General features: G+C 39.1%; 1 protein-coding gene across 1 annotated transcript in view; it reads left to right on the top strand.

The window, feature by feature from the left end:
* Positions 1–26,968, top strand: part of LOC135718258 (uncharacterized) — an 88,144-nt gene that overhangs the window by 40,064 nt on the left and 21,112 nt on the right. Inside the window, exons 8-16 of the mRNA XM_073816116.1 lie at positions 2,432–2,499; positions 2,846–2,849; positions 2,999–3,100; positions 11,721–11,894; positions 15,267–15,446; positions 15,648–15,821; positions 17,791–17,964; positions 20,524–20,697; positions 21,494–21,664. Of these exons, the coding sequence (XP_073672217.1) occupies positions 2,432–2,499; positions 2,846–2,849; positions 2,999–3,100; positions 11,721–11,894; positions 15,267–15,446; positions 15,648–15,821; positions 17,791–17,964; positions 20,524–20,697; positions 21,494–21,664 (1,221 nt within the window). The remainder of the gene's footprint in view (positions 1–2,431; positions 2,500–2,845; positions 2,850–2,998; positions 3,101–11,720; positions 11,895–15,266; positions 15,447–15,647; positions 15,822–17,790; positions 17,965–20,523; positions 20,698–21,493; positions 21,665–26,968) is intronic.

Here is a 26,968-nt window from a genome sequence, read left to right as displayed (position 1 = left end):
CTTGTCGAAAATAACTAATGTTTTGGTTTCCTAGGTAATCTATGTGTTTATTTTGCTTGTTATATAAATAAAATACTTTAAAAGGACTTTGTTGTAATTTATTCTTAGCGGAGTTTACTGGAAATAACATGTTTTCCACGAAAGCCGCTTGGTTATGTTGTTACTGCTGAAACTGTCTATAAAACCCTCTTTGCCAGTAGAAGAAGGTAATGCTATACTATGCATGTGACATGAAATGCAGGTTACAAAAACAAGCGAGGGAGAATTACTGTTTTCATACTTGGCAGTGGATTTCCGTTCACCAGAACACATTGCATGAAGCTGCTTCATGTAGGGGACGAGGTCCTCAGGCCAGTCATTGCTTGCTCCGTTTGCTGGTGGTAGTGCGAGTTCAGGGTGACGGTAGGCACGCTACACCGTACATTGGGCCCACAAATTCAGGTTGACCTCTTCTCCACAACTACCAGTTCTGCACTCTGAGGTGAGCACAGGTCTGAAAAACATACATCGGATAAATCCGCCATTAAATCAGCAAGTAAGGCAGAGTCACAAAAAACAGACGTTGTTAATCAAATGCTAGCCGGCACCATTTGGTGATGCTAGCAGGCTAAGAACGGGTGGTACTAGCAAAGATCGTTAAATTTAGTTTTACTATTTGATAGCGTAATGGGAAAGTTTTCCTGAATTTAAATGTTAAGTTTGAATATTAAGATATATAACATAAATAGAAATATAATGGGAAAAATATAGGATTTATGATAAACTCGAACAAGCTCCAAACTTTGAGAATGCATCAACGGTGAACCAGAAGTCCCACAACAATTGTAAAACTTTTAACCGTGTTTTTGTGGTTACTCACAATGAAAACACAATGTTGTGCAGAAAAAAAAAACAATCTCTCAAATGAATTGTAATTTCACAGAAACATAACACACCTTGTTAGTACCCGGTTAGAACTGCCTTAATTCTTAGTGGCATAGATTCAACAAGGTGTTGGCAACATATTGTCAAATTTCCCGTTCCACCACATCCCAGATGCTCTATTGGATTGAGGGGTGTATTTAGCACATTGATGCTGCTAATAGACATTTTAAACATTTTCATGATTTTCCACTCTTTATTTATATCAGCTCCCACTCGCTGTAGTGAAGTGATGATGCAGCGTTGTTCCCATATAATTCTCATCATTTCAGTTATTGAGGTGCTCAAAAGGCATGCGAAGAAATCCACTTCACCGATGCAGAATAAAGTAAAGCAAAAACACTGATTTTTGTTTATTTTAAACTAAGGAAAGTTACGGATTGCAGTGTTAATTGAAACAAGTTAATCCAACAAAGTCAAAATGTGAACTTTTCAGCAATTAACTAACTTGATTATTTAAGTTTGGACTATGTTTATGATTTTTGTTGTAGTAAAGCAGCGTTGCTATATCTGGCCAGAGGACTTACAGGTCCCAGCATGCTTTGCATGAGACTAATTGTCAAAATAAAGTGCTATTTTATGCACTATTTTTTTTTTTATAATTCTCGTTGGGGCCCTGATCATCCTGTCAGGATTTATTTTGCGATTACAACCTACAAAGTAACACACAAAGTAATATTGACTATTTGCAGTGTTAGGCAGTAGCATTGCTACAATTAGCAAAGTTACTAGATTAACTACATTTTTCAGTAGCTTGGTGGTAGCTTCACTAGTTTCTGATTCAAACAGCTTTTCAGTATTGAGTTTATTATAATTAACCAGTTTATTGATTTGCATGTAAATACATGAAAACAGGTTTTCATAATATGCTGAATTTTAAAATATATCCACTTATTTTGTGCATGTAAACACAATCAATGAAATGAGTTAAAGCAGTACTGGACTGTTGGGGGATGTTTACATATTGCGTCTTTTGCACGCTCAAGTTCATTATTTCAAATGTAGGCTGTGCTGTATGCACACTCATAATGGAAGCAATGCGCTCATTTTTTCCAGGCGTTTGCTTAGCACATCAAATTTTCAGAATGCCGCAAGCACACCGCAGGTCATGTGACAAGAACCAATCAATCAGCTGCCTCACCTTTTCCGTTACTTTGAAACCCCAGCAAAAAAATGGAGGAGCAGCTCATAATCCAGGTCCAGGGATTTTCCTGACTTGTCAAGCCCTCATTATAGCAATTGCCCGAGCGTTTTGGAAAGAAAGAGAAAGCAGCGTGCCTAGCGTTTCCAAATGTTTTTAGGCATGATATGGGAACGGCCCCTTATTTGTTCAACAGTCTTGGAATTACTTTACAGCTGGAAAGTTGTTAAAAATTAAACACCTTAATGTAAAAATCTATTTCTGCACTCACCTGCCTGAGCTGTTGTGATGTTTATTATCTTGATGTTAATAATCCTTCATTCACACACAACAGTTTAACACCCTGTTATCTTGTTAATTCTCTCTCAGTCTCCGTGGCTGTAATCTGAAAGAGAACAGTTGTTCATCATTGAGTTCAGTTCTCATCTCAAACCCAGGTGAAAAAGTAGTACACTTCCATAGTGTACTTAAAGTGCTTTATTTTCGCACACTAATTTTGTACTTAATATACTAAAAATTCATCTTTAGTACTTCTTAAGATGTTCTTAAAATCATCTAAGTGTACTTCACTGTGCTATTTTGAGACACCATAAATATGAACTAAAATGTGCTAAAAATGTATTTAAAAAATGTATTTAGATACCACTTTTAGTAAACTTGAACCCATCTTTGTATGAAAGTTGAGTTCAAGTTTAATTCAAGTGTTAAGTAAATACATTTTTTAATACAGAGATAGTATGTTAAAAATGCATTTTAGTTCATATTCATGGTGTCTCAAAATAGCACAGTGAAGTACACTTAGATGATTTTAAGAACATCTTAAGAAGTACTAAAGATGAATTTTTAGTGTATTAAGTACAAAATTAGTGTGCGAAAATAAAGCACTTTAAGTACACTATGGAAGTGTACTACTTTTTCACCTGGGAACTCCTCAAGTCTGACAGAACTGAACATGAGCAACAATACACTGCAGGATTCAGGAGTGAAGCTTCTCTCTGATGGACTGAAGAATGTAAACTGTAAACTGAAGATATTACAGTAAGAAAATCCTTAAACCAGTAAAGTTAATTGTGTGTGTTTGTATCATGCAAACTAAATGAAAAAAATTTGATAAGAATCATTTTCATATAATGTTGTTCATCTGTCATGTAATCAGCCATGACTCAATCAATCCGATCTCTCTCACCTGAAATCTAATCACCAACTCCTGCACACACTCAAAACCACCACCTTTATATGCAGCCATCATTTCTTAACTCACTGTCTGGTCTTGTTGCACTTACCTGCTTCTCAGACTCCCTGCAGCTTCACACACCTGTACCATTTACCAGGTATTCATTTAGCAGGAGCTTTTATTAACTTACCAAAGAAGAATACAAGAAGCAAATCAGCGTGAAGAGGGAAATAGACACATGAAGTGCTCACAATACTTAGAGCAGCATAGGCTAGAATAGGGAGGGATTAAGATGAGATTAAGTGTTTTGTCAGTTTTCTGATGTTTTTTTTTTATATTGCCTGGAATTCTGCATTACGGATGACGGTGGGACGATCATTCCACCAGCAAGAGACAGTGAAACAAAATGTTCTGGAGAGTGATGTTGTGCCTTTCTCTGATGGTAACACAAGCCTTTACTCGTTTAGGGATCGCAGGCTTCTGGTAAAGATGTAGACTCGTAATAGTGAGTGGAAGTAGGAGGGTGCTGAGGTTCTGGTGGACCCATAAGCATGCATCAATGCCTTGATGTAAACTTGATGTGAGCTGCAAGTGGTAGCCAGTGCAAAGAGATAAAGAGAGGTGTGACATGGGCTCTTTTTGGTTTATCAAAGACAAGACCTGTAACAGTGTTTGCGGATATGGCAGATGTAAAACAATGATTGCGGATATTGGCAGCTCATCCAGAAGCACATTGTAGTAATCAAGCCTGGAAATGACCAGGGCCTGGACTAGAAGTTGTGTTGCATGTTGTGTTAGAAAAGGTCAGCTTTTCCTGATAGATTGTCTTTGCATTGTCTTCTTTAAAGTTCAGTTGGTCATCAATGATTACTTAGAGATTTCTGGCCAACCTTAATGGGCTAATCAATCATGCACCTAGCTGAATGGTAAAATCATGCTGTAGAATAAGTTTGGAAGGGAAGACAATCTTTGTCAGGTTGAGCTACAGGTGATGTGTCTTCATCCATGCCAAGATGTCCGCCATACAGCTTGAGATTTGGGCAGCTGCTGTGGGATCACTTGGATGAAATGAAAGTTAAAGAAAGCTGTGTCTCATCAGCATAGCATGGTAGGAGAAACCATGTGTCTGTAAATTTAATACCGTAAATAAACTTACTAAACCTCCACCTCAAGACTCCCTAGCTTCTAATGAGCTCTGCTGCTCTTTCCTGAATTATTTGCTCGAAAAGACAGATGCTGTCCACCAATGCTTTTCTGCTGATACAATGCTCAACCATCCACCAAATCTATCTAATCAAAATATGTCCAGCTTTTCTCTGACAACCCCATCATCAGTCTCTAAGTTAATTATGAAATCTAACTCTTCTACATGTCATCTTGATCCTGCTCCTACTTATCTCCTGAAACTTTGTCATTCTTTCATCTCTGCACCTATCTCTCACTTCATCAATACTTCACTTACATCTGCTGCATTTCCTCTGCCACTAAAAACTGCTGCAGTTACCCCTGTTCTTAAGAAACCCAACCTCAACCCCTCAGTTTTATCTAACTACCGCCCTATTTCAAATCTACCGTTCATAGCTAAATTGCTGGAAAGCACTGTAGCCTCCCAACTCCAGTCTTTTCTGGTTAAAAATAATCTCCTTGATCCCTTTCAATCTGGTTTTCGCCCCCTACATAGTACTGAAACTGCGCTGGTAAAGGTAGTGAATGATCTACTGCTGTCAGCTGATTCTGGCTCTCTTTCCATACTTTTGCTAGATCTCAGCTCTGCCTTTGACACAGTCTCTCATGAATTACTCATAACCCGTCTCTCTAATTTGGGTATTTCTGGTTCTGCTCTTTCCTGGTTTTCCTCCTATCCCACAGACAGACAGTTTTTCATCTCAGTTAAGGACTCTAAGTCACCAACTGTCCCCCTGAAGCAAGGTGTTCCCCAGGGATCCGTTCTTGGGCCACTATTATTCATAATCTATATCATACCACTCGGTCAGATTTTACTACGCCATGGTCTCAACTATCACTTTTATGCTGATGATATTCAGTTATACTCTATCTTCACACCCACCCTACCTCCCCAAATTGACAAAATTTCAGCTTGTGTAAAGGACATAAAAGATTGGCTTAATTCAAATTTTCTTAAACTTAACATGGATAAAACTGAGATCATTTTCATTGGAACCCCTTCATTAACCACCAATATTTCTTCAAATTTCACCTGTGAAATTGCTGGTTCTCACATCAAAATATCCAATACTGTTAAAAACCTAGGTGTAATCATTGACTCAACGCTTTCTTTTCAGTCCCATATTAATTCACTGGCAAAATCTGCATTTTTTCACCTCCGTCGCATTGCCCAACTCCGCCCATTCATCAGTACTAAAGACGCTGAAACTGTCATCCATGCATTTGTATCATCACGTCTCGATTACTGTAATGCCCTTTTCATTGGTCTACCTGTCAGCTCCATCACCAGGTTACAATATATCCAAAACTCAGCTGCTAGACTTCTCACTATCACTAAGCGTTCTGCTCACATCACTCCAATTTTGAAAGATCTCCACTGGCTTCCGGTAGTCCATCGTATTAAATTCAAAATCCTACTGCTTACCTTTAAATCTCTGCATGGTTTGGCTCCCCCTTATCTCTGCAATATGCTCGTTCCCTACACCCCAGCTCGCTCACTACGTTCCTCTGACTCTAGTCTTCTTGTTGTCCCTCGGTATCGCCTTTCTTCAATGGGGGGCAGGTCTTTCTCTACTATTGCACCCAAACTTTGGAATTCTCTTCCCCGCTCTCTCTGCAGTGTAAATAATATAACTGAATTTAAATCACTACTCAAAACACACCTGTTTTCTGAATGCTACTCTTGCTGATTTGATTATGCTGTATTTATCCCAATATCTCCCTGAATGTTATGTTATGCATCTTAATTTCTGTTTTGTATTGTTGGACTTGTCTTTGTCTCTTCTGTACTTCTGTGTCCCTTATCATTGTCATTTTGTTAACATCGCATTTTTTGATGTAAAGCGTCCTTGAGCTCTGGAAAGGCGCTATATATAAATAAAACTTATTATTATAATGGGATCCAGTGATGTAGTGTGTATGAAGAAGAGGAGGATTACAAAAACTGAACCCTGGGAAATCCAGTGTTCACTCTACTTTGAGATGCAGTCTTAACTCTTCACCACAAGTCAAGCTAAGATTGTCTTCATGATCTCACTGTTATCTGGTCAAGCGCTTTAGTGGGCACAACCCATTTGGGACTCCAACAACCCTGTCATCAAAACTTTCACAGACTTCACCTGTCACTTTTAGTGAGTCTTTGGCCAAATTGAATCAGAACTGTCAATTTATGATCAGCTTTACCATTTATGCCAAGGTAACAACAGGAATGAAACTGCCTTCCAACAAGGTCTTAATCCTGCAGTGCATCATCAAATTATGATGGTACTACATGTAGGTACTACCATACATGTGTCTTTGTAGCAGTTAATACATTTTCTAAGGTCTGCACACCTTACCTATCAAGTGTCTACACAGAGTCTTTAAGGTAGCCAAACTCCTATTCCAACAAGTCTTGCAATACTACCGTCTGCCTGAAGACATAGTATCAGAATGTGGACCTCAGTTTATATCTCGGGTATGACCTCAAGTTTCACCCATTTTCAATTTATCTTAGGTTACCAGCCATCCATGTTCCCCTGGACCGGCGAGCCCTCTGAGTTTGCGTCTGTTAGGGTCTAAGTTTGAGAGCGAGAGGGTATGGGATTCAGCCCACATGGGGCGGCCACTTGGAATACCTCATTTCTGCTTAGCTGGCACCCCATGGCTCCCTGGCCTCCCGATGCGGGCTGCACTGCCTTGGCCTCCTAAACTGCCTTAACCTACCTGGCTCCTGGTGCGGGCTGCACCTCCCTGATTACGGTTGCCATGTGCACATCCTGGAGCTTGTTCTCATGTCCATTGTCCCAGCCTTCAGGATACCCACCCCCCAGTAGTTTCTCTAATTTGTTAAGGCGCTGGGTTGCGCCTTCCAGGAGGGATACTGTCACAATCCCAGTCTGGCAATAGTTGGCTTGTATGGAACAAAGCATTCACATAACTCGTCTGGGTAATTTACTACTGCCGCACTGGCTGAACATGTCTAATCTCCTTATCCGTTTACATATATTTATATATATCTTCCTTTTTTTCCTCCTAGGACTTTTCCCATTGGGTTTTTCTTCTAGGGTTTTTTCCACCCCTGGGAGTCAGCCGACTTTGGCTTAATGTAGCACCCCCTTCTACACGTTACATATTACTACGCTCGCTTGTTCAGTTTAATCTTAGCCACTTATGCAGTGTTTCCCCTGCTTCTATTAATGTAAAACTGCTTTAAAACAATTACTAATTGTGAAAAGCACAATATAAATAAAATTTTATTGAATTGTTTTCCCCATTCATCTCCCCTTGACTTCATTTCCTATGATCCTTCATGCTCCCTCACCTGCCAGCCTTTCCCCCGATCATCTCATCTATATTAGTTCTCCTGTTTTCCCCAGTCCTTTGTCGGTTGTCAATGTTTTTGCGTGTTTATGATGCCTGTCTACCTGTTTCTTGTTTTGTATAATTAAATGTATTAATTCTGTGGATTTCCTCATCTTCATGTCTAGGACAGAAAAGTTTCATATGTATTAAAGGTCCCATTTTGTGTTTTTGAAGCTTTGATTGTATGTTTACAGTGCACAATATAATATGTGTTCATGTTTCACATGTAAAAAAACGTCTCAGGTTACGTATGTAACCCTGGTTCCATAAGAAGGGAATGAGACGCTGCGTCGCCATAGCAACGCTTTGGGGAACGCCTCGGCGTGACTAATCTGAAGCACGTGTAAAACATAAACAATGATGAGATAATTGTATACTGACCGTGATGCCGTGCGGACCAGGGGTATAAGAAGGCATCCCACACAAACACACTTGCTACAAGTGCCGAAGCAAGTGCCTGCAGGGATGCAGGGAGTATGGCGTGGAGACGCAACGTCTCGTTCCCCCCATACATAACCTGGGACGTTCCCTTTCGAGGAACTCGAGCTGCTCGCACAGGACACACCAAATTCAGCCTTTCCTGGTCTGCACTCCTGAATGGGGGAGGACAAAGGGCCTGCAGAACAATGGGCCTCGGCACATTGTTCAGCACCTTAGGAACATAACCTTGCCTTGGGTGTAGAAAAGCCTTAGCCATCCCTGGTGCAAACTCAAGACATGTCGGGGATACCGACAGGGCCTGAAGGTCCCCCACTCGCTTTAAAGAAGTAGCAGCCAGAAGGAACACAATCTTAAAGACCAAAAACCTATCTGGCGAAGTCTCAAGTGGCTCGAAAGTTTCCTTGTGGAGGGGGCTCTGGAGTTAAGAATGGTCTCCACAACCTCAGCTGGGAGACCTGAGTCTACAACACGCTCCCAGCACAGGACCTTGGGACAATAACACTGGCTTTTTCCTCATCGCCAGAGCACGCAGACAACGGTGCGTGACTTTGATCATATGATCAGGGGTTCCTCTTCGGGAAAAAGCCCTTGGTCTTTAGCCACCACTTTAGAGGTCTCATGTGCAGCAGACCCGCGGGGATAACGCTGGACGCGGCTGCCATAAGACCTAGCAGTCTCTGAAACTGCTTCACCGTGCGTAGCTGGCCCAGCATCAACGCTCTCGCGGCTGTCATGATGACATCGATACGTGCAGGCGAAGCTGCGCCTGCATCGTCGTGGCATCCCAAATCACACCCAAATAAGTGGTTCTCTGAACAGGAGAAAGCACACTCTTTTTGGTATTCAGCACAACCCCAGATCTCTCATATGTGCAAGAACAACATCTCAATGCTGAACCGCCATCTGTTCTGACTCCGCCATAACGAGCCAATCGTCTATATAATTCAATATGTGAGTGCCTTTCATGCGCAGGGGGGTTAAAGCTGCATCCACACATTTTGTGAATGTGCGGGGTGATAATGCCAGTCCGAAAGGAAGAACCCGATATTGGTATGATGTGCCCTGATACGCAAACCTCAGGAATTTCCTGTGTTGGGGAAGGATGGAAATGTGGAAATACGCATCCTTGAGGTCTATGGTGACAAACCAGTTGCCCGACCTTATTTGTGTGACAATGTGCTTTAGTATCAACATTTTGAATTTTAACCGCATAACTGAGCGGTTTAATTCTCTGAGATCCAGAATGGGACGTAATCCGCCGTCCTTCTTTGGGACAATAAAATAGTTGCTGTAGAATCCTGTGTCGCTCTCGTGTGGAGGAATAATCTCTACAGCCCCCTTGCACAAGAGTGAGTTTACTTCTTGTTCTAGAATTAGAGCCTGCTCGGGTCGCACCGCTGTGGGCAGAACGCCGGAAAACCGAGGTGGGTGACATTGAAACTGAATGGCACACCCGTGCTCGATTGTGCATATTACCCATTTTGATACATTGGCCAGCTTTTCCCACGCCGCAATGTAATTTACCAAGGGAACCAATCGCTCAAGACTGGTCTCTGGTGTGCTTTGTGTGCTTTGTGAGATAAAGACTGCTCTGCCCTGCCACGCTACGTGCGGCAGAGCTGGCGTCATGATGCACAGGGGCACCGAGGCACAGAGGGCACCATAAACTGAGATGCATACCACTCAGCCCCGGCAGGGGGAGCCCCCGCTACGCCTGATACTAGTATCTCTTCTTCGCCGAAGCCTTCCTCGCTTGGATGACGTGTCTCAAATCCGACCATGGTTCGGATTTCTGTGATTGAGCACGATGTCCGGTCCCCCGTGAGCTCTGAGGGGGAGCAAGCACGCCACCCTCTGTCTCTGACGATCTCTGTGAGAGTTACTACAAGATGGTTGGGGCAGCGCACGCCCAGCAGGCTCATAGCGATCTCGACGAGGAAGATATCTTCTGAAAGCCACAGCCTGTCTCTGCGTTTCGTGGAATCTATCAACCACGGAATTAACAGCGTTGCCAAAGAGACCCGAGGGAGCAATCGGGGCGTCCATGAGGAACACATTATCAGCTGATTTAATGTTGGATAAATTCAGCCAAAGATGCCTCTCAACCGCCACCAGTGCAGCCAAAGCATGCCCGACCCACTTTGCCGCCTCGCGAGTTGCCCGGAGGGAGACATCCGTCGCCAGATGCAGGGAACTGACCACGTCTGGGTTCGTCTCCTTATCCTTAGCCAGCTGTTGTAATGACTCAGCCTGGGATGCTTGTAACAGCCCGATGGTGTGCAGACAAGCGCCCGCCTGGCTTGTCGATGTAAAGGCTTTACCAACCAGCACGGACGTGATGCGGGATGGTTTATTTGGCAGCGAGGGTGCCTTCAGAGAGGAAGCCGAGGGAGGAGACAGGTAACTCGCCATAATCGTTTCCATTTGTGGTAGCGATCCATACCCATGATCCTTTGCCCCCGAGATGTTAGAATAAATGTTGGACTGAGGGGTAAATGTGCGGGCTGAATAGGGATGACTCCAAGACCTAGACAGCTCACCATGGAGATCGGAGAAGAAGGGGAGGCGCCGCTTAATAGGCTGTGCCGGTTGCTTCAGATATCGCTCATCCAGACGGCTCCGAGGGCGAGCGCACTCCTGCTCAGCCGGCCAGTCCAAGCCGAGCTGAGACACAGCAAGAGTAACCATCTCCACCAGCTCATCGTACGCGGGGGAGACCGTAGGTGCGTCGTCAAAGTCTCCGAAATCTCCTGCATCAACACTTAACACGTCCACATCCTCAGAGGACAGAGAGAGCATTGGACTACCTTCGGGGGCAGGAGGAACAGCTCCTGGCACACCAGAGGTGGGGAGTGACACCACCGAGGAGGGGAGAGAAACCGACTACATCTCCTCGGTGAGATCCATTTGCGACCCCCACGAGTGCAGTCGCCGTTCTGCCTCAGCAGAAGCGGGACCAGAGCCGTGATGGGCACGAGCCTGAGCACCCTTCTCGAAGAGTGCGAGGCGAGAACGCAGCACTACATGGGAAGCCGTTCACAATGCACACAGTCAGATCCCTCAAGACCAAACTGTGCATGCTGCGCTCCAAGGCATTTAACACAGAGGCTGTGTGTGTCCGTGATGTAACTCTGACAGGGAGGTACGCACAACTTAAATTTCTTAGACATACTTCAGAGTGTGTTATCTTATACCCCTGGTCCGCACGGCATCACAGTCAGTATACAATTATCTCATCATTGTTTATATTTTACACGTGCTTCAGATTAGTCACACCGAGGCGTTCCCCAAAGCGTTGCTATGGCGACGCAGCTCGAGTTCTTCGAAAGGGAACACATGATCCTAAAAACGGGCTGATGTCTTCTTTGTTCTATGAAGTCCCTTTTAAGTATTTTTGTTTAAATGTTTGTCATTTAAGTCCATGATTCTGAGCTGATATTCTATATCCATTTGCACATGTTTTGTTTTTCTATCTGTGTTTTAAGTTTAACACACTATTCTTTTCTCTTTCAGTCTGAGTTACTGTAATCTGACAGAGAAAAGTTGTTCATCATTGAGTTCAGTTCTCATCTCAAACTCCTCAAGTCTGACAGAACTGAACCTGAGTAACAATAATCTGCAGGATTCAGGAGTGAAGATTCTTGCTGATGCACTGAAGAATACAAACTGTAAACTGAAGATATTAAAGTAAGAAAATAGGAAATAAGGAAGAATTTTAACAAATTTCCTAATCAATTTCTCAATGGCCAAGACAAAATTATTTGTTATAAAATTTGTGTATTTTATTTTTTGTTCATGGTATTTTTCAAAAAGAATTTTAAAACTTCAAAACAAATCACTGAAGTCAATTTATGGGTTTTGGAATAGTGTTGTTTAAAACAACCAATCATCATTTTGATAATGATGAGTTATTTTTAATAATTACAATTATTTATTTGATATTTTCTCCACCACGTCAGTTAATGGAACTGAGTTGTTTATCACAATTCCAATCAGGCAATTGTTGATTTAGCTCAGAGGGAAATACATACAAGTAATTAACTTTTCCTTTTCCTTCTGCTAAATCCTTTTTGTAGGATTTAGCAGAATTAATAATACAGTAACAATTAATTGATTAATTCTTCCAGCGAACATATCCGTAATTGTACATTAATTCTGAGAAACATTAAGTGTTGGGTAGCAATTATCAGAGTTAAACTTTGAATTTAATTGGAACTCGGAGACATCAATAGATGAATATACAAATATGTTTATCGACTACTCTATGGGGATTATATGAGACATAACTCTCAATAGACAAAACAAAACATTTAACACAAAAGGGAGAGAATGGGTAAGATAGAGAGAGACTGCATAAACCAACATTCCCCTTACTTAACCGACTTAAATGCAGCTATATTTTATGATTATAAAAAATTTTTGGATACTTGCATGGCTATGGTGCAAAACAGTCAAATGTGTTTGAAAATCTTAGGTTTTAGATGGAAGAAGGTTGTTTGCCTGTTCTTGGGGAATCTCAAGACAGAGTCCATAAGCGAAGAGAAGAGAGAGAAAAGGGGAGTGTAATCAATATTTTAAACGTAAAAAGGTGCATGCCCATTTGAGATTTAATCGACCAATCAGAGCTGGTTCTTTGTCCCCTTAACTGTCAATTTTGCATCCTTATGGCCTCCCTGGCCAATTTGAAAAGTATCAGTCCAGATCACTGAATAAAAAGTCTAAAAATCTAATTTGTACATGGCTTCTGGCAGAATTGACACTGAAGAGCCCATGTCCATGACTAACTAGCTTGATCAGCTGATCCTGAATCATTTCATTATCAATATCAGCATAAGCATAAGCACATTATAAAGCTCATTCATGCAAAGCAGACCATAACCGTGCAGTGGTTTCATCAGCAGGTTTAAAATGCTGTCAAAGTGGTGTCAAGTGACCACAACATTACATTGCAATGAAGAAATGATCCTCCAAAGCATTTATTGCATATTTAAATGCTGATCCAGTATCAGGCAAGCTGTAAAACATTTGCTGGTCTTTGTTATCCAAGCTGTGTAGCAAAAGTTTTCTGGGTGTATAGCCAGGAGCTTGCCATAGCATTAATGGCTCGCAAATTTTCATCTAGGAGACAAATGGAATCACAAGATCTTCAATGCAGAAAAGGCTCAGACTAGCCTGACTACGTCAGACTTTGTACTTCCGCTAAATTTCATTACGCTTCTGTACTATTTGCTATTTGCTCTGTTGTGGAGAACCGGCACTTGCCAACTTAAGCCCGAACAAGAAAAGTGTTTGTTAAACATTTTGAATGGAGATTATGTTGTTGCCCTACTCCCGACAGGTTTTGGGAAAAGTTGAATTTATCAACTATTACCGATTGTCAGCGAGAAACTGTGTGCAGCACAGCTTGACGTGCAAAACGATCGAGAAATCATGGAAGGGAATTTCATTGTTCACAGTTAATGGTGGAGGACGCGTGGGCAAACATTCTTTGGTTACGTTCCTGATTAACCAGAAAATAAGGTAGAAAGATTTAATTTACATGTGGTTATGGCTGTCTGGTGGAAGAATTTGAGCGGAGAGAGGGGCGTTCCTCCACTTAGACGTGAGTGGAAAGACACCGTAAGGATAGTGTTCAACTAGCTCTGGCCCGATTTATTTACATAATCTACAAAAGTCGTTCATAGCCATGTTAACTCCGGGTTTGTTTTCACATCATACGTGTGTTTTACAGCAGAAATTCGATACGGCTGAGCCGGCGCTTAACGCACATCATATCCAAACGTTATGTGATTGGCTTACGTTTAGACCAATGATTTTAAACTTCAGACAAGCCCCTTCCACGAGAAGGAAAACGATTGTCAATTATGCCCAGCAAGACTCTGTCTATAAAGTGAAGCAAAATAGCAGAGGATGGTATTACCAGGCTAGGCTCAGACACCATTGTTATCAATCTGTTGGGTTGTGTAATAATATAAGAAACAACTTAGTGAAATGTTCTTTTTTTATTATTTCATTATTATTATATATTTTGCGTGCAAGTTTAACCAATTAATCAAAAGATAATTACAGAACGTTTGAGCATATTTTGAGTACCTGATTGATTGAGCCATCACTACATAAAAATGTGTGCCTATTTGACCGAGAAAAGACTGAACGTGACTTTAGGATGCATTTGTAAGGAAAACTACAACTTCCAAAATGCACCACAATGCACAGCTCTGCAAGCTACTCACATTAATCAGAACACCGCTCAGATATGCTATTGTGTACATAAATGCCACGTTAGTATAACAAAGAAAATAGAAACACTCACTTTATAGTCAGACGTCCGTTTATCCCTGCAGTCTTTGACTGTGGCTTCCAGTTTAGAATTCTAAAATATGTATCCAGGACGCCACAGTCCATATACGGTATGGAGCTTGGGTAGGAGCAAGCTTCATTCAGTTTCTAAATTAATTTTGAGAGTGCTTGGCCAAACATGTATATTCCCAAAGAAGAAAATGGCGCATCCTGCACACAAACGCATCCATCACACAATATGTATACTTCACAGATGCGCTGGCTCAGCGCTTGTGCTCGTAAGGCGAAACACGTCTGTGAAATAAACATGCCCAAAGTACCTCTCTTGCCCGGGACCATTCCACAAACAAACTTCCATATCCTGATCTGATGCAGAAATGTTATACAGAAAGCACACAGTGAGAGTATAGGCACTACTTGTCCGTCCAAGCTCGAGCCAGTCCGGGCTTCTCAACGCAGCAGGGCGAGGGTTGCGGCGTCTTCCCCGGGCTCCTCTACGCAGCCGAAGCCTAGGCACCGGCCTACTCCTCGGGCTTCTGTTCCTCCATCTGCCTTAGCTCTTTGCTGTATTGTGACTCATAAAGGTGCCACAAAGCTTAAAGCTTAATGCAAATCGGTGAAGTGTCCCTTTAAGCAAAATGTTAGAGAGAATAACACTAACATGAATTTTGGACATGCTAACTTTGCATATCCATTTTTACTTGTTTACTCTGTATCGGAGTCTGGTTTAACCTATTGTTTTTTTTTCTTCTCTCTTAGTCTGAGGTCCTGTAATCTCACAGAAAAGGAAAGAAGTTGTTCTGCACTAGCATCAGTTTTCAGCTCAAGCTTCTCAAGTTTGACAGAACTGAATTTATATTCCAATAAACTGTTTGACTCAGGAGCGAAGCTGCTCTTTGCTGGACTAAAGAATACAAACTGTAAACTGAAAATATTAAAGTAAGAAAAAATCTAATTTATCACATTTATTAGTATGGATGTCAGGACGATGTGGTGTTAAAAAAATCATAACAAATGACTTTTTAAAAAAATGGTAGGGACACAAACAGGATTTTGAAAAGTTCCCAGTCCCCAGTGGAAATTACACCGTTTGAGCACATTTAAAACTTTTAACACGTTTTCTTATTATTTCTCTCTCAGTCTAGGTTTCTGTCATCTGACAGAGAAAAGTTGTTCACTACTAAGCTCAGTTCTCAGCTCAAACTCCTCAAGTCTGACAGAACTGAAACTGATTGAAAGTAATCTGTATGATTCAGGAGCGAAGCTTCTCTCGGATGGACTGAAGAATACAAACTGTAAACTGAAGATATTAAAGTAAGAAAATCCTTAAACCAACAAGATTAAACTTGTGTGTGTTTGTATCATGTAAATTCTTATAAAAGTTGATGAGAATATAATGTTGTTCATCATCAGGCTGTTTACACTTGGCATTAACATGCATTTTCATCGATCGGATCACAAGTGGACAACATTAATGCCAAGTTTAAAGGGTGTTTAAAACGTTTTGAGCTTGTCCACTTTCGACCTCTTTCAACCACATTCAGAGGTTGTCGAAACCCCTTTCAGTCTGATTGCTTTTGTAGTGTAAACGCACATGTGGTTGAATTTGTTTGAACAGTCACACGCGACCGCCTTCTTCTCTGAGGTACTGAACACAATGTTTTACATCTTTTCTGACTTCTGGCACGAACACCGTTTTACATGCTTGCATGACCCCATTCGTTATCAGTTTATTAACTCTTTCCCCATTGATGAGTTATCTCATCAATTAAGAGAAAACATTTTTCTGCCAATGTCACTTTCCTGACGAGTTTTTATGGTAATCTGTAATTCCGCGAATGTATCCACTAGATGGCTCTTACCCAATTTCTAAAAAACTGAAGCAAAAACTAATTTTATTAATTTTAAACGTGTATGTTTTGATAATTTACAATTTACATCTAGTAAATGCAAAAAGTTTATTATTAATTAATTGTATTATACAGAAATATCAATTTAGAAAAATCACTTACAATCACTTCTCTGTATTCTGTATTAGACAGATAAAGTATGACAACTAGGCAAGCGACACACAAGAACTAACAAGACTCATAATAATTGATGTGGAGCTGTATGCCGCCCTATTGGATGTAATTTATCTATAAACTATCTATACATAGTCAAATTATAACAATTCTGGGTAAATATTTATAATTTTCTCCCACTAACATCAGAAGATAAGTATTAACGTAACATCAGGTGTCTGTAACATGTATAAACAAATGATGCATTTAAAAACAACATGAGAGTAGCAGTGTTGCGCACAAATGAAACCTTTGCAGTCTACTTAATTTAGGGGGCGTGCACACCAAAGCTTTTATGCCCGTGGCCGGCCCATGTTTTCCATTGTTTCCAATGGAAGCTTTGCGTTTTTCAAATAAGCCAGCAGCTAGCGGTTTTCTTCCACGCTGAAAACCGGTGCTTGGTGGTTTTTCCGTGCTCGACGCTGAGCGTTAAGAGTTGAAAGAGATTAAACTTTGAATGAAAAGCTTCGCTCATCAATGTCAGTTCTCACACGGCCGTCCAATCACAGTGGATGAGGGGTGGGACAAGCATCACAACAACCAACTGGCTCACAGCTCAAGTATCACAGCTACCAAAGCACTCGGCTGAAGAAAGGTGGCATACAAAATAAAGAAAATACCTGTTAATTCATCAAAAAAGCAAACTACACTGTATAAGAAAGTGTAAGTTTCATGCTAATATACAAACTTGCATAAAAAAGCTCACAGGAAATAAATCATACACTGACTACATATAAATAGCCTATTTGTTGACTCTCTCTTTTTGTTGACCACAGCCGTCACTCACCCTTTTGACACAAAAAGGTTTGTGAATAAGTTGGGTAGGTCAGTAATTATTGTGTAATGATACTCTTTAGTTTATACTTCAGTTACAAAACATGAATTATACCATTGTATGAAAAAGGTTCTTTGCCCTCCAAGGGTTCTACATAGAACTATTTTTTGGTAAAAGGTTCTATTGGCCAAGTATAGAACCCCATGTTTCAATATGAAACCTCAAGGAACCTTTTTTAAACAGTGTAAATTAAACAAATGTAACAAATCCAACAGCACCAATAGTTACGAGTAGAGGAAAAAGAGCTGTTGAGAATTTATTGAAATCCTGCTTTCAATCTCTCTCTGTTTCTCTTTCTGTGTTCTGATGATAATAGTCTCACACATAAAATTGTAATTCATGACTTCATTTACTGTAAGTGTCAGGAGTTTTCTTCTCTCTTCAGTCTGGATTGGTGCTTTATTGGAGATGAAGGTTTTGGTGCTTTGGCTTCAGCTCTGAGATCAAACCCATCACACCTGACTGAACTCAGTCTGAACCATAATAATCCAGGAGATTCAGGAGTGAAGCTGATCTTTGATGTACTGAAGGATCAACACTGTAAACTACAAAAACTACTGTAAGTATTACTGTATTTATAGTTGTAATCATATATCTTAACGAAGCAAGAAAATATAAAATGATAAGACAAATGTGAAAAAACGTGAAACAGAACGTCACACTTGAACAGGAGAAACGAGGCGAAAGTAACACGGGACGAAAGTAACAAAGCGATTTTGGCAAATCCCTGACCAGATCTGCATTCCAAACTATGACAGCATCTTTAGCACGCAACCCTTGACAGAGCTGACAAATACTGTGTTTTTTTGACACATTTTGCACGTGTAGATCCTGAAAGCTGTTTTTTAAACCAAGTACATTTTTTAAGAGATAATTTTTTCTTATAACATGTTATGTTTTTTGTTTTATGTGTTACAGTACTGATCAATCTACAGGATATTTAGTGCTCTAACACATCCTGAAGTTTGCCTTCTTAGAGTTTTTCTAAATTAAAGTAAATTGGGTTTAAATGTCAGGAGTTTCTGACATTTAAAAGTAACACTTGTTACTCGCTGCTAATACTGTCACATTATTTTGAAATGTGTATTATTCAAATTTTATTACATTTTCATAGTCGACAAACTGTTGAAAATGTTTTTTTTTCAACATTTAAAGTTTGTACTGTCAGGTTGCTTTTGAAATATTAGATGAAACTGAAATTTTAAATGAAAATGTAATTTTTTTCATTATTTTTGCAAAGAAATAAGGGTCAAATATGTTTGCAGTTACATATAGTCATGTGTATTTAATAAAAACAAGTGTAACACAAAAATCTATATTGATTTGTTGTGTTATTTTTACCCACATGTGAGTTACTTTCGTCCCAGCTGACAGGGTCAAAAGTAACAATTCGCTACTTATGTTCAAAGTGAAATTATACTGAAGTCGTTTTGCATTTGTTCAAAAGTCTACCTGGTATTGATAGACAATACTTGTGAGTTATTGACCACAGGCAAAAATATAATCTCTGTCTAAAACATTATCTTTAAAAATTAAGTTTTTCTAAAAAATGGTAAATTCACCCCTGCTCTCCCCTACATTTAAACAATAACTGATCAGATACACATGGAACACTGGGGTATTTATACAAAATACTTGATTCTGATTGGTCAGTTGTCACATTTCAAAGTCTGTTATGCCATGATAACAACATAACACACCACTTACCTGGGTCATTTGACCGGCATTATTTATATATATTTGACTTCACTGGTCTGAATTTGTCAAAAAATGAATTACTAAAATATTTTAGATGAATGTTTTGTGATCAATAATTTTATTTATGTTGTGTAATAAGCAGGACAATTTAGACATCCAGATGGTTGATAACGCAACATTAATTTATTCAGGGTGAAAACATTTTTTCTTCATGTCAGAGTCCTGATCATCACGTCAGGATTTATTTTGAGATAAAACTAATTTACTAATAGCTGTACTTCATCCTTTACCTATGCACACATGGGGCCCTATCATACACCCGACATGCAGTGCAAAGCGCAGCTTTTTAAAAGAACTCTAGAGCGGTTCGTTTGTGGCGATAAAATGATCCTTCTTACATTCTTTTTACTTTTATCACGTTAGTGAGTATATATTCTATTTATTCTTTCAAATATATAAAGATGTCTAAAGCTGTTAGAGTCTGTTGTCTTTGTGTTAGTGTTCATTATGTTCAATCATCATTGTTTTCATTGTCATTATTGTTAAATAATTTTTACCTGTGTTTAATTCATTGGTGTCATTACCCTCACCTGTTTCCCAATGTATATATCCCCCCCCATGTTCCTCAATCATTGTCGGTTCTTGTTCTATGTTGTGTATCATCCTCGTCATCATTTATGTCTCCACTGTGTTTGTCATCTTTGCATAAAAATGACAAAAGCTACAGGCTACAGGTTAAGCAGCTCTTTAAGCCTTCTAGCATCTCATACTCGGGTCCAAGACACTCAATAATAATCTTTTACATTTTAATCTTTTAATTTTTATATTTAAAAATGTTTGTGTGCTGTTCATGTGTGTAATAAGCAAATGCACAATTTTTTGTTGTTTATAGGTGCATATTACTAACTGCTATTTAAATAACAAACGGTATTGTGCCATTGATGTGTGGCATAGTTTACTGTATTTTAGTTGCCTTAAAATAACAATGCGCCTGAACACCCCTCGTTTTAAGACCAGCATGCCCATGGGTGCACAAATAGGCGCAAATGCATTTGCTTTTTAAACAGCGTGATGCTGGAAAAAAAATTGCGCCGTGCTGAAACTAGCAATAAACACTTGTGTTGCACTTTGTGCTGCATTACGCTGGGTGTGTGATAGGGCCCCAAGAGTTTAGTTTACAAATCTGTAATATTTACACTACAGAATTATTGCTGAATTTCTTATATGTTTGTGTTGTATTTCTTAAAATTGAGCTGTTATCATTCATGTGAATGTTTTAATTAATGTTTTATATGTTAGACTGTATGACTACATATGACTATATTATCATTCTACATTCATTTACACTTGTTTTCTTTATATCTGACTGTGAGTGATACTAAAAGTTGTACACACTGTTATTTTGTTATTTCTCTCTCAGTCTGAAGGACTGTAAAATGACAGAGAGAAGTTGTTCATCACTGAGCTCAGTTCTCAGCTCAAACTCCTCAAGTCTGACAGAACTGAACCTGAGTGGAAATGAACTGCAGGATTCAGGAGTGAAGCTTCTCTCTGATGGACTGAAGAATACAAACTGTAAACTGAAGATATTAAAGTAAGAAAATCCTTAAACCAGTCCGATTTAGTGTGTGTGTGTGTATGAAATCAACTTCATAGAATTTACTAATTTTATTTAGTTTAATCTATTAACCCACAAAAACATTCTTTACAGTGTATTTGTACACACTGTGACTATACAAATCACAACATATAAAAAAAGAAAATGTTGGCATTATTTTCTCACTTATTCGGAGCAGTATGCTAGCTGGAGCCATTTACTTCCAGCATTTGTGCTAAGCTAGGATAGCGGTGGGTGCGTCAGACAGAGTTGCGGATCTAACTCTGGGGAATATGGTGATCAAGCTAAATTCCCAAAAAGTCGATGTGTTCCTTTAAGGATGAAGTCTACTCAATGTTTTATACATAAGGCCCCTGGGCTGCATTCCCAAGAGCATTGTTAGCTAACTATGGTTGTTGTTACCATTGAACTCTATTCGTAACGAAAGAACTTGCAACTATAGTTGTTTTCGGGAAACGCACCCCTGATCATTTATTTGTGTCTCTTTCGTGAATATAGACACATATATTTATTTATTCATAATTAAATGTGCTTGTGTTACAAAGGTGTTACAAATCCAACACCAACATTTTTATTATTAAACAAGTGAATGAGTGTTCCAAATCCACTGAACTCCTGCTTTCAATCTCTCTCTCTCTCTCTCCCTCTCTCTCTCTCTCTCTCTCTCTGTTTCTTTTAATGAATATGTTCTTATCATAATAGTTTCACACATATAATTATAATTTATGACTTAATTTACTGTACGTGTCAGGAGTTTTTCTTCTCTCTTCAGTCTGGAGTCCTGCAGTATTAGAAAGGAAGGTTTTGTTGCTTTGGCCTCAGCTCTGAGATCAAACCCATCACACCTGACTGAACTCAATCTGTATTTAAATTATGCTGAAGATTCCAGGAAATTGATCTCTGATCTACTGAAGGATCCACACTGTAAACTAAAGACAATACAGTAAGTGATTTACTTACTGTTTGATTTATCATTTTATGGTATGCTTGAATGTTTTTAAATTCATCAGCTCTTCCACCCCCTTGGACCGAATATTGGATCATCACATTTATTAAAAAAATCTATAATAGGGGGCAAAAAGATATAAAGAAAAAAATATAGACATATATGACAGCTTAGAATCTCATCTTTCTTACCAGTCCAATCAAGTTTACATTCATGTTACATAAAAATGACATCATATGGTCTGAATTTGTCTTCCCATAACCAATCCCCCAATTTGTATAAAACAAAATGCAAGAACTGCTACTTTCTGTAGCCTTTTCCTGGGTTAGTGACATCACATAGATAAAATTTTACACAAACCCTGCCCCCGAGAACATTCAACAAAGAGGACGAGGCCATGTTGGACAGCATTTTTAATGTAGCAAGAATGTACAATGAACAGCACTGTTTGGTTCTGTTAGCCAGTTAGCTACTTGCTAATTCATACTTATCTGACAGATACCTACAAACACATACAAACTTCTTTTTAATCCCACCAGCGAACTTCAAATGCTGGTGTTTGTCTGATTATTGTAAATTATTCTTTGTTTAGAGCTTTTATGTAGTGTTTACTCCAGTGGGGAACCTTCAGGGCCTTCTACGCCTTCAGAGAAGGCCTAAAGAAATTAATAAAAAGATTTTTACAAATAAATAATATTCAATAAAAATATGTTTTTACATTTTTAAATTTCTATTTAATTCAATTTAATACAATACATGTAATATATTTTCTCTCATCTATGTTCTTACGTTAAGCTTACTGTCAGGTTCATGTCATGAAAACATCTAATCCAATCAGAATCGTCTGTCTCTATTAAGGCCCGGTTATCTGACTCATTCATTGGTTAGGACTTCATGAATCCCAGGGAAGGCCAAGCTATGTGTTTTGGTGTGGAGAGTGACGGGCAAATCGACCAATCACGTTTTGATTTCAAGTGGGCGGGCAAAAAACAAAACATTGTAAGCCTTCATGAAGTCCTAAGCATGCAACAAACTGGATGCGAGCTGCCGTAAAACACCAAAGACGAAGATCATAGACCGTTAATATTAAGTTTAATACAGTCTAATGGCCCGAATTTCTGCGGTGAGAGTGGTTGAGGTAAATGGCGGAAAACGTGATTGACGTTGTGGCTAGCTTGATAGGGCTGACGTAAAAACGAAATTACTTAAGCGCGTACTCGTGAAGAGCACAGATGGGAGAAGCGCGTGCAGAGGAGCCTGTGCATATGACGCGAACACGAGAAAAATAATGGGTTTAATTATACTTTTACTTCCTGACAGTTTCACTTGTTACGTGAGGATAGTAATGACTGACAGACGACGCCGAATTACATACAATATAATTTCCTAACTAAATCTGAGAGAATGCGAAAACATTCAAATATTTTTTACCTTGCTATACCCGATGGGCAGGGCGGAGATACATTTTGGTAGCCCGACAAGAATTCCCAATAGCCCCGGGACCTCGGGGCTCGGGCTAGAGATTTTGCGAGCCCTGGATATCTTATAACAACAGTTATAAGCCACAAGGAGGTGCACTGAGAACGCAGGGTGCTATATTTACCCTTATGAAAAAGATTAACAAGGTATCCTACAGCTAAATATATATTTCCAAAAAATAAAAAATAAATTAAAGAACATAATTTAAGCTTGTTAAATGCAAATTTACAGAGCCCCTGTCATTACAGAGCAGCAGAATCTGTATTTGTGTTTATCAGTAAGATTAAAGTAATTTTAAACTTTAAAACTGCATTTAAAGGCAGACAATGCCCATTCTGTAAATTAACTTTGCGTGCTCAGAATTTTTACACGTTCACTGTATGATTTAACGAAATACGAATAGCCTAGTATTATGGATGGAGAGGCATTTGCACTTCATTGCATATTTTGAAGGCCCAGCTGAAGTACCCACGGTTCGCCACTGCTCTTATAGCCACAGGCTGTAGTAAAGCCAGTGTAGTAAAACCATGGTTTGTTTTCATAATGGTCAGCAAATTGCAACACACTGGGCCAGCTAACCAATCTGAGCAAACTGCATATTTCTGAGTGAGGGGCTTCATAAAAGCAGTGTAAAATAATGGCAAAATAAACATATGAAAAATAATGAATTTTTGTCATAACGAAGCATGAACAGCATGATCTTACAGTGCACACCATAAACACCACAAAACCTTCAAAAATGGCCGATTTATGACCCTTTAATAATTCCCCCATTTGGTTGTAGCAAATTTAGGGGTTTTGGAACAGTGTTGTTTAAAACAACAAATCATAATTTTTAGGGATGCACCGATACAACTTTTTTGGAATACGAGTACGAGTACTTGCATTTCAGTACTTGCCGATACAGAGTACTTAATAAAAAACATGATTTAAATTTAAAGGTAACAGCTTTAGTCATATAATTTAACAAAAAAACAAGGGACTAGTTTTCCAGTTTGTTGTAAACTCTGCCTCTTTGGACAACACAAGAGGCATTAACCCCTTACTCGCCGCTCAAACATAGACATTTCTCAGACCGTGGTATCGATCCCTGGTATCGGGGGACTTTTAACGAGTACTTTAGAAAATGTGGTATCGAGGCCGATACCAGTATCGGTATCGATGCCTCCCTAATAATTTTGATAATGGTGAGTTATTCATTAATAATTATACTTATTAATTTAATATTTTCTCCACCAGGTGTTTTTATCACCATTCAAATCAGAGAATTGTTTATTTAGCTCAAAGGCATATACATACAACTAATCGTCATTAGCTATGTATATTTTGTAGGTTTTGTCTGATTTATCAGAATGAACAGTAACAATTAATTGATTCATTTGTGCAGTGAATATACCTATAATTGTACATTCATTCTAAGAAACGTTGATCGTGAGGCAGCATAATCAGAGGTAAAGTGACTTTGAATTATAGTCCGAATTTAGAGGCATCCCTGGATAATATACCAATATGGTTATTGACTACTCTACTGGGATTATATGAAACATAACTAACAATAGACAAAACAAACATTTAGAATGCTATCCAACATTCCCTTTAAATGCAAGGGCGCAAGTTCCATGGCGGGTTGCTATTATTATGACGGATTTACCAGGCGTACGCCAGGAGCGGTTTACAGCCGAGGAGACCGACGTTCTTGTAAGAGCAGTCAAAGACAGAGAAGTTGTTTTGTATGGGGATAGGAGAAACCCGCCCAAATCAGCGTAGGTTAAACTGGCGTGAGAGGAAATAGCCACAGTCTCATCAGCTGGCATCCCCATCATTACGCCAAGCGCTACAATGATGTCAGGAGACGGGGGAATCCCAAGCTTGCCAGCATAAATCGGGCACGCCATGTAACGGGAGGTGGATCTGCCTTTACACAGATCTGCGTCCACCCTCACCGCTGAAAGGGTTTGGGGGCTTTGAAATTGGACCCAAGAAACGCAAGCAAGGTCCAACCCCAAAGTACTCTTACAAATCAAGTTCATATACATTAAGGTTTCTTATGAAAACATTTTAATTATTATTTACATAAAATAAACGTAATACAGCCACACAACAAACTTATGAAAATATTTTAATCGTTATTTGCATGAGAATTTTTTAACGCAGCCACACAATAAATAAAAACTACAATGCTCACCACTATGATTCCCCTTATCTCGTGTATTAATATTTTTTATTGTAACAATTTATGATTTGCAAAAATAACTGTTGCATCTGTGTAGATTAGATGCAAAGTGTATGCGCGTTGTGCACGCTATACATTATGGTCAAGCATGCGCCCTTAAAATAGCATAATGAACTGACTTTAAACTTTTTTTTTCTGGTCAGTGGCACAATTGTTTTTTAAAACTGCAAAATAGCATCAGGGATGGTTTGCGCCGGAACACGGCTCTTTTTTGGCGCTGAACCGCCCAGGGAGCGCAAGTTCATTCCCTAGTTTGCCGACGTGTCTGTGGAGGGAAAAACCCGCTGTGTACCGGTGCAAAATACGAATGATACATGCGTCACTGACAAAGTCAATTGCGCTGGGTGCAAGATAGGGCCCCGTGTATATTTTGAGGATCCCTCTGAATAGGATCTCCATCAAAAGTCCTTCACAAAAATAAAATTATCTCAGCTTTTTGCTCAAAATTTGGTGTTTTTGAAGAAACTTATACCATACTTATACCATATTTGAGAGGTGATAAAAAGAGAACAAATGAAGGTCGGATGAAACCTTTTGTTTGTTTGTTTGAAAGCAGAGGGTCTGTTCTTTCATTTGATATATTGTAGGATTATATATTTAAAGAAGAAAATTTTCTGGAAGGCATTAAACTTTTGTGAAAATCATGAAAAATGCTGGCTGGAAACTAAAAAAAAAAAACGCTGGCTGAGAAAGAGTTAAAAGGGCACGACTTAAACACAGCTATACTCTATTGATATTAAATGTGGTATGGTAGCACTACTTGTATTATTCTCATTTGTATGTCATTTTGGATAAAAGTGTCTGCTAAATGAATAAATGTAAATGTAATGATGAAAGTCATTTAAGATGATAAATATAAAATGATTCAGACATGATGTCAGTTGATATGACTGTGACTATTTATCTCATGCATAATTCGGCATGAGACTAACGCTTTAGGATGTTTTACTGTTAACACAGGACTGAGGGTAGTGCTCACCTTTTCTTCCTTTTCTTCTTCGGACAAGCTTTTTCCAGATGCTCAAACAATTGGAAAGGGGCATAATTGGTGCTCACTGATTCAACAGCTGAATGTATTTTAGGAGATGGTCCTGGCACTTACTGGACTTTCTTGGGTGCCCTGAAGCCTTCTTCAAAACAATTGAACCTTTCTCCATAAAGTTCTTAAAGATCACATAACACACACCATTTCTGCCAATCTAATGTTAACTCTTTACCTGCCAATGACGAGTTATCTTGCCAATTAAGAGAAAAGAAATTCCATAAAAAAACGTGTTACTGATGAGGTTTTATTTAATCTGTAATACCGCGATTATCCACTTACCCAATTTATATTTTTTTTTTACTAATTTTTAAACTCTGTGTATGCTTTGATTATTGTTCTGAATCTGATCTCTAACAAAATTCCTTCATAAAAATTGCATTATTTTAGCTTTATGCTAAAAAATTGGGTTTTAAAAAAATACCCATATTTAAGAGTTTATAAGCAGAGAAAAAATATAGATAGGATGAAACGGTTTTTTTTCCGTTTTGTTTGTCAGATTTTTAAAAAAACAGAACAACCTTTCAGTTTTTCCTGGATAATATAT

The sequence above is a fragment of the Paramisgurnus dabryanus genome, chromosome 10 (genome assembly GCF_030506205.2).
Source record: "Paramisgurnus dabryanus chromosome 10, PD_genome_1.1, whole genome shotgun sequence".
Taxonomy (NCBI): domain Eukaryota; kingdom Metazoa; phylum Chordata; class Actinopteri; order Cypriniformes; family Cobitidae; genus Paramisgurnus; species Paramisgurnus dabryanus.
Note: the sequence above shows the minus strand (reverse complement) of the source record. Positions and strands in the feature narration are given on the sequence as shown.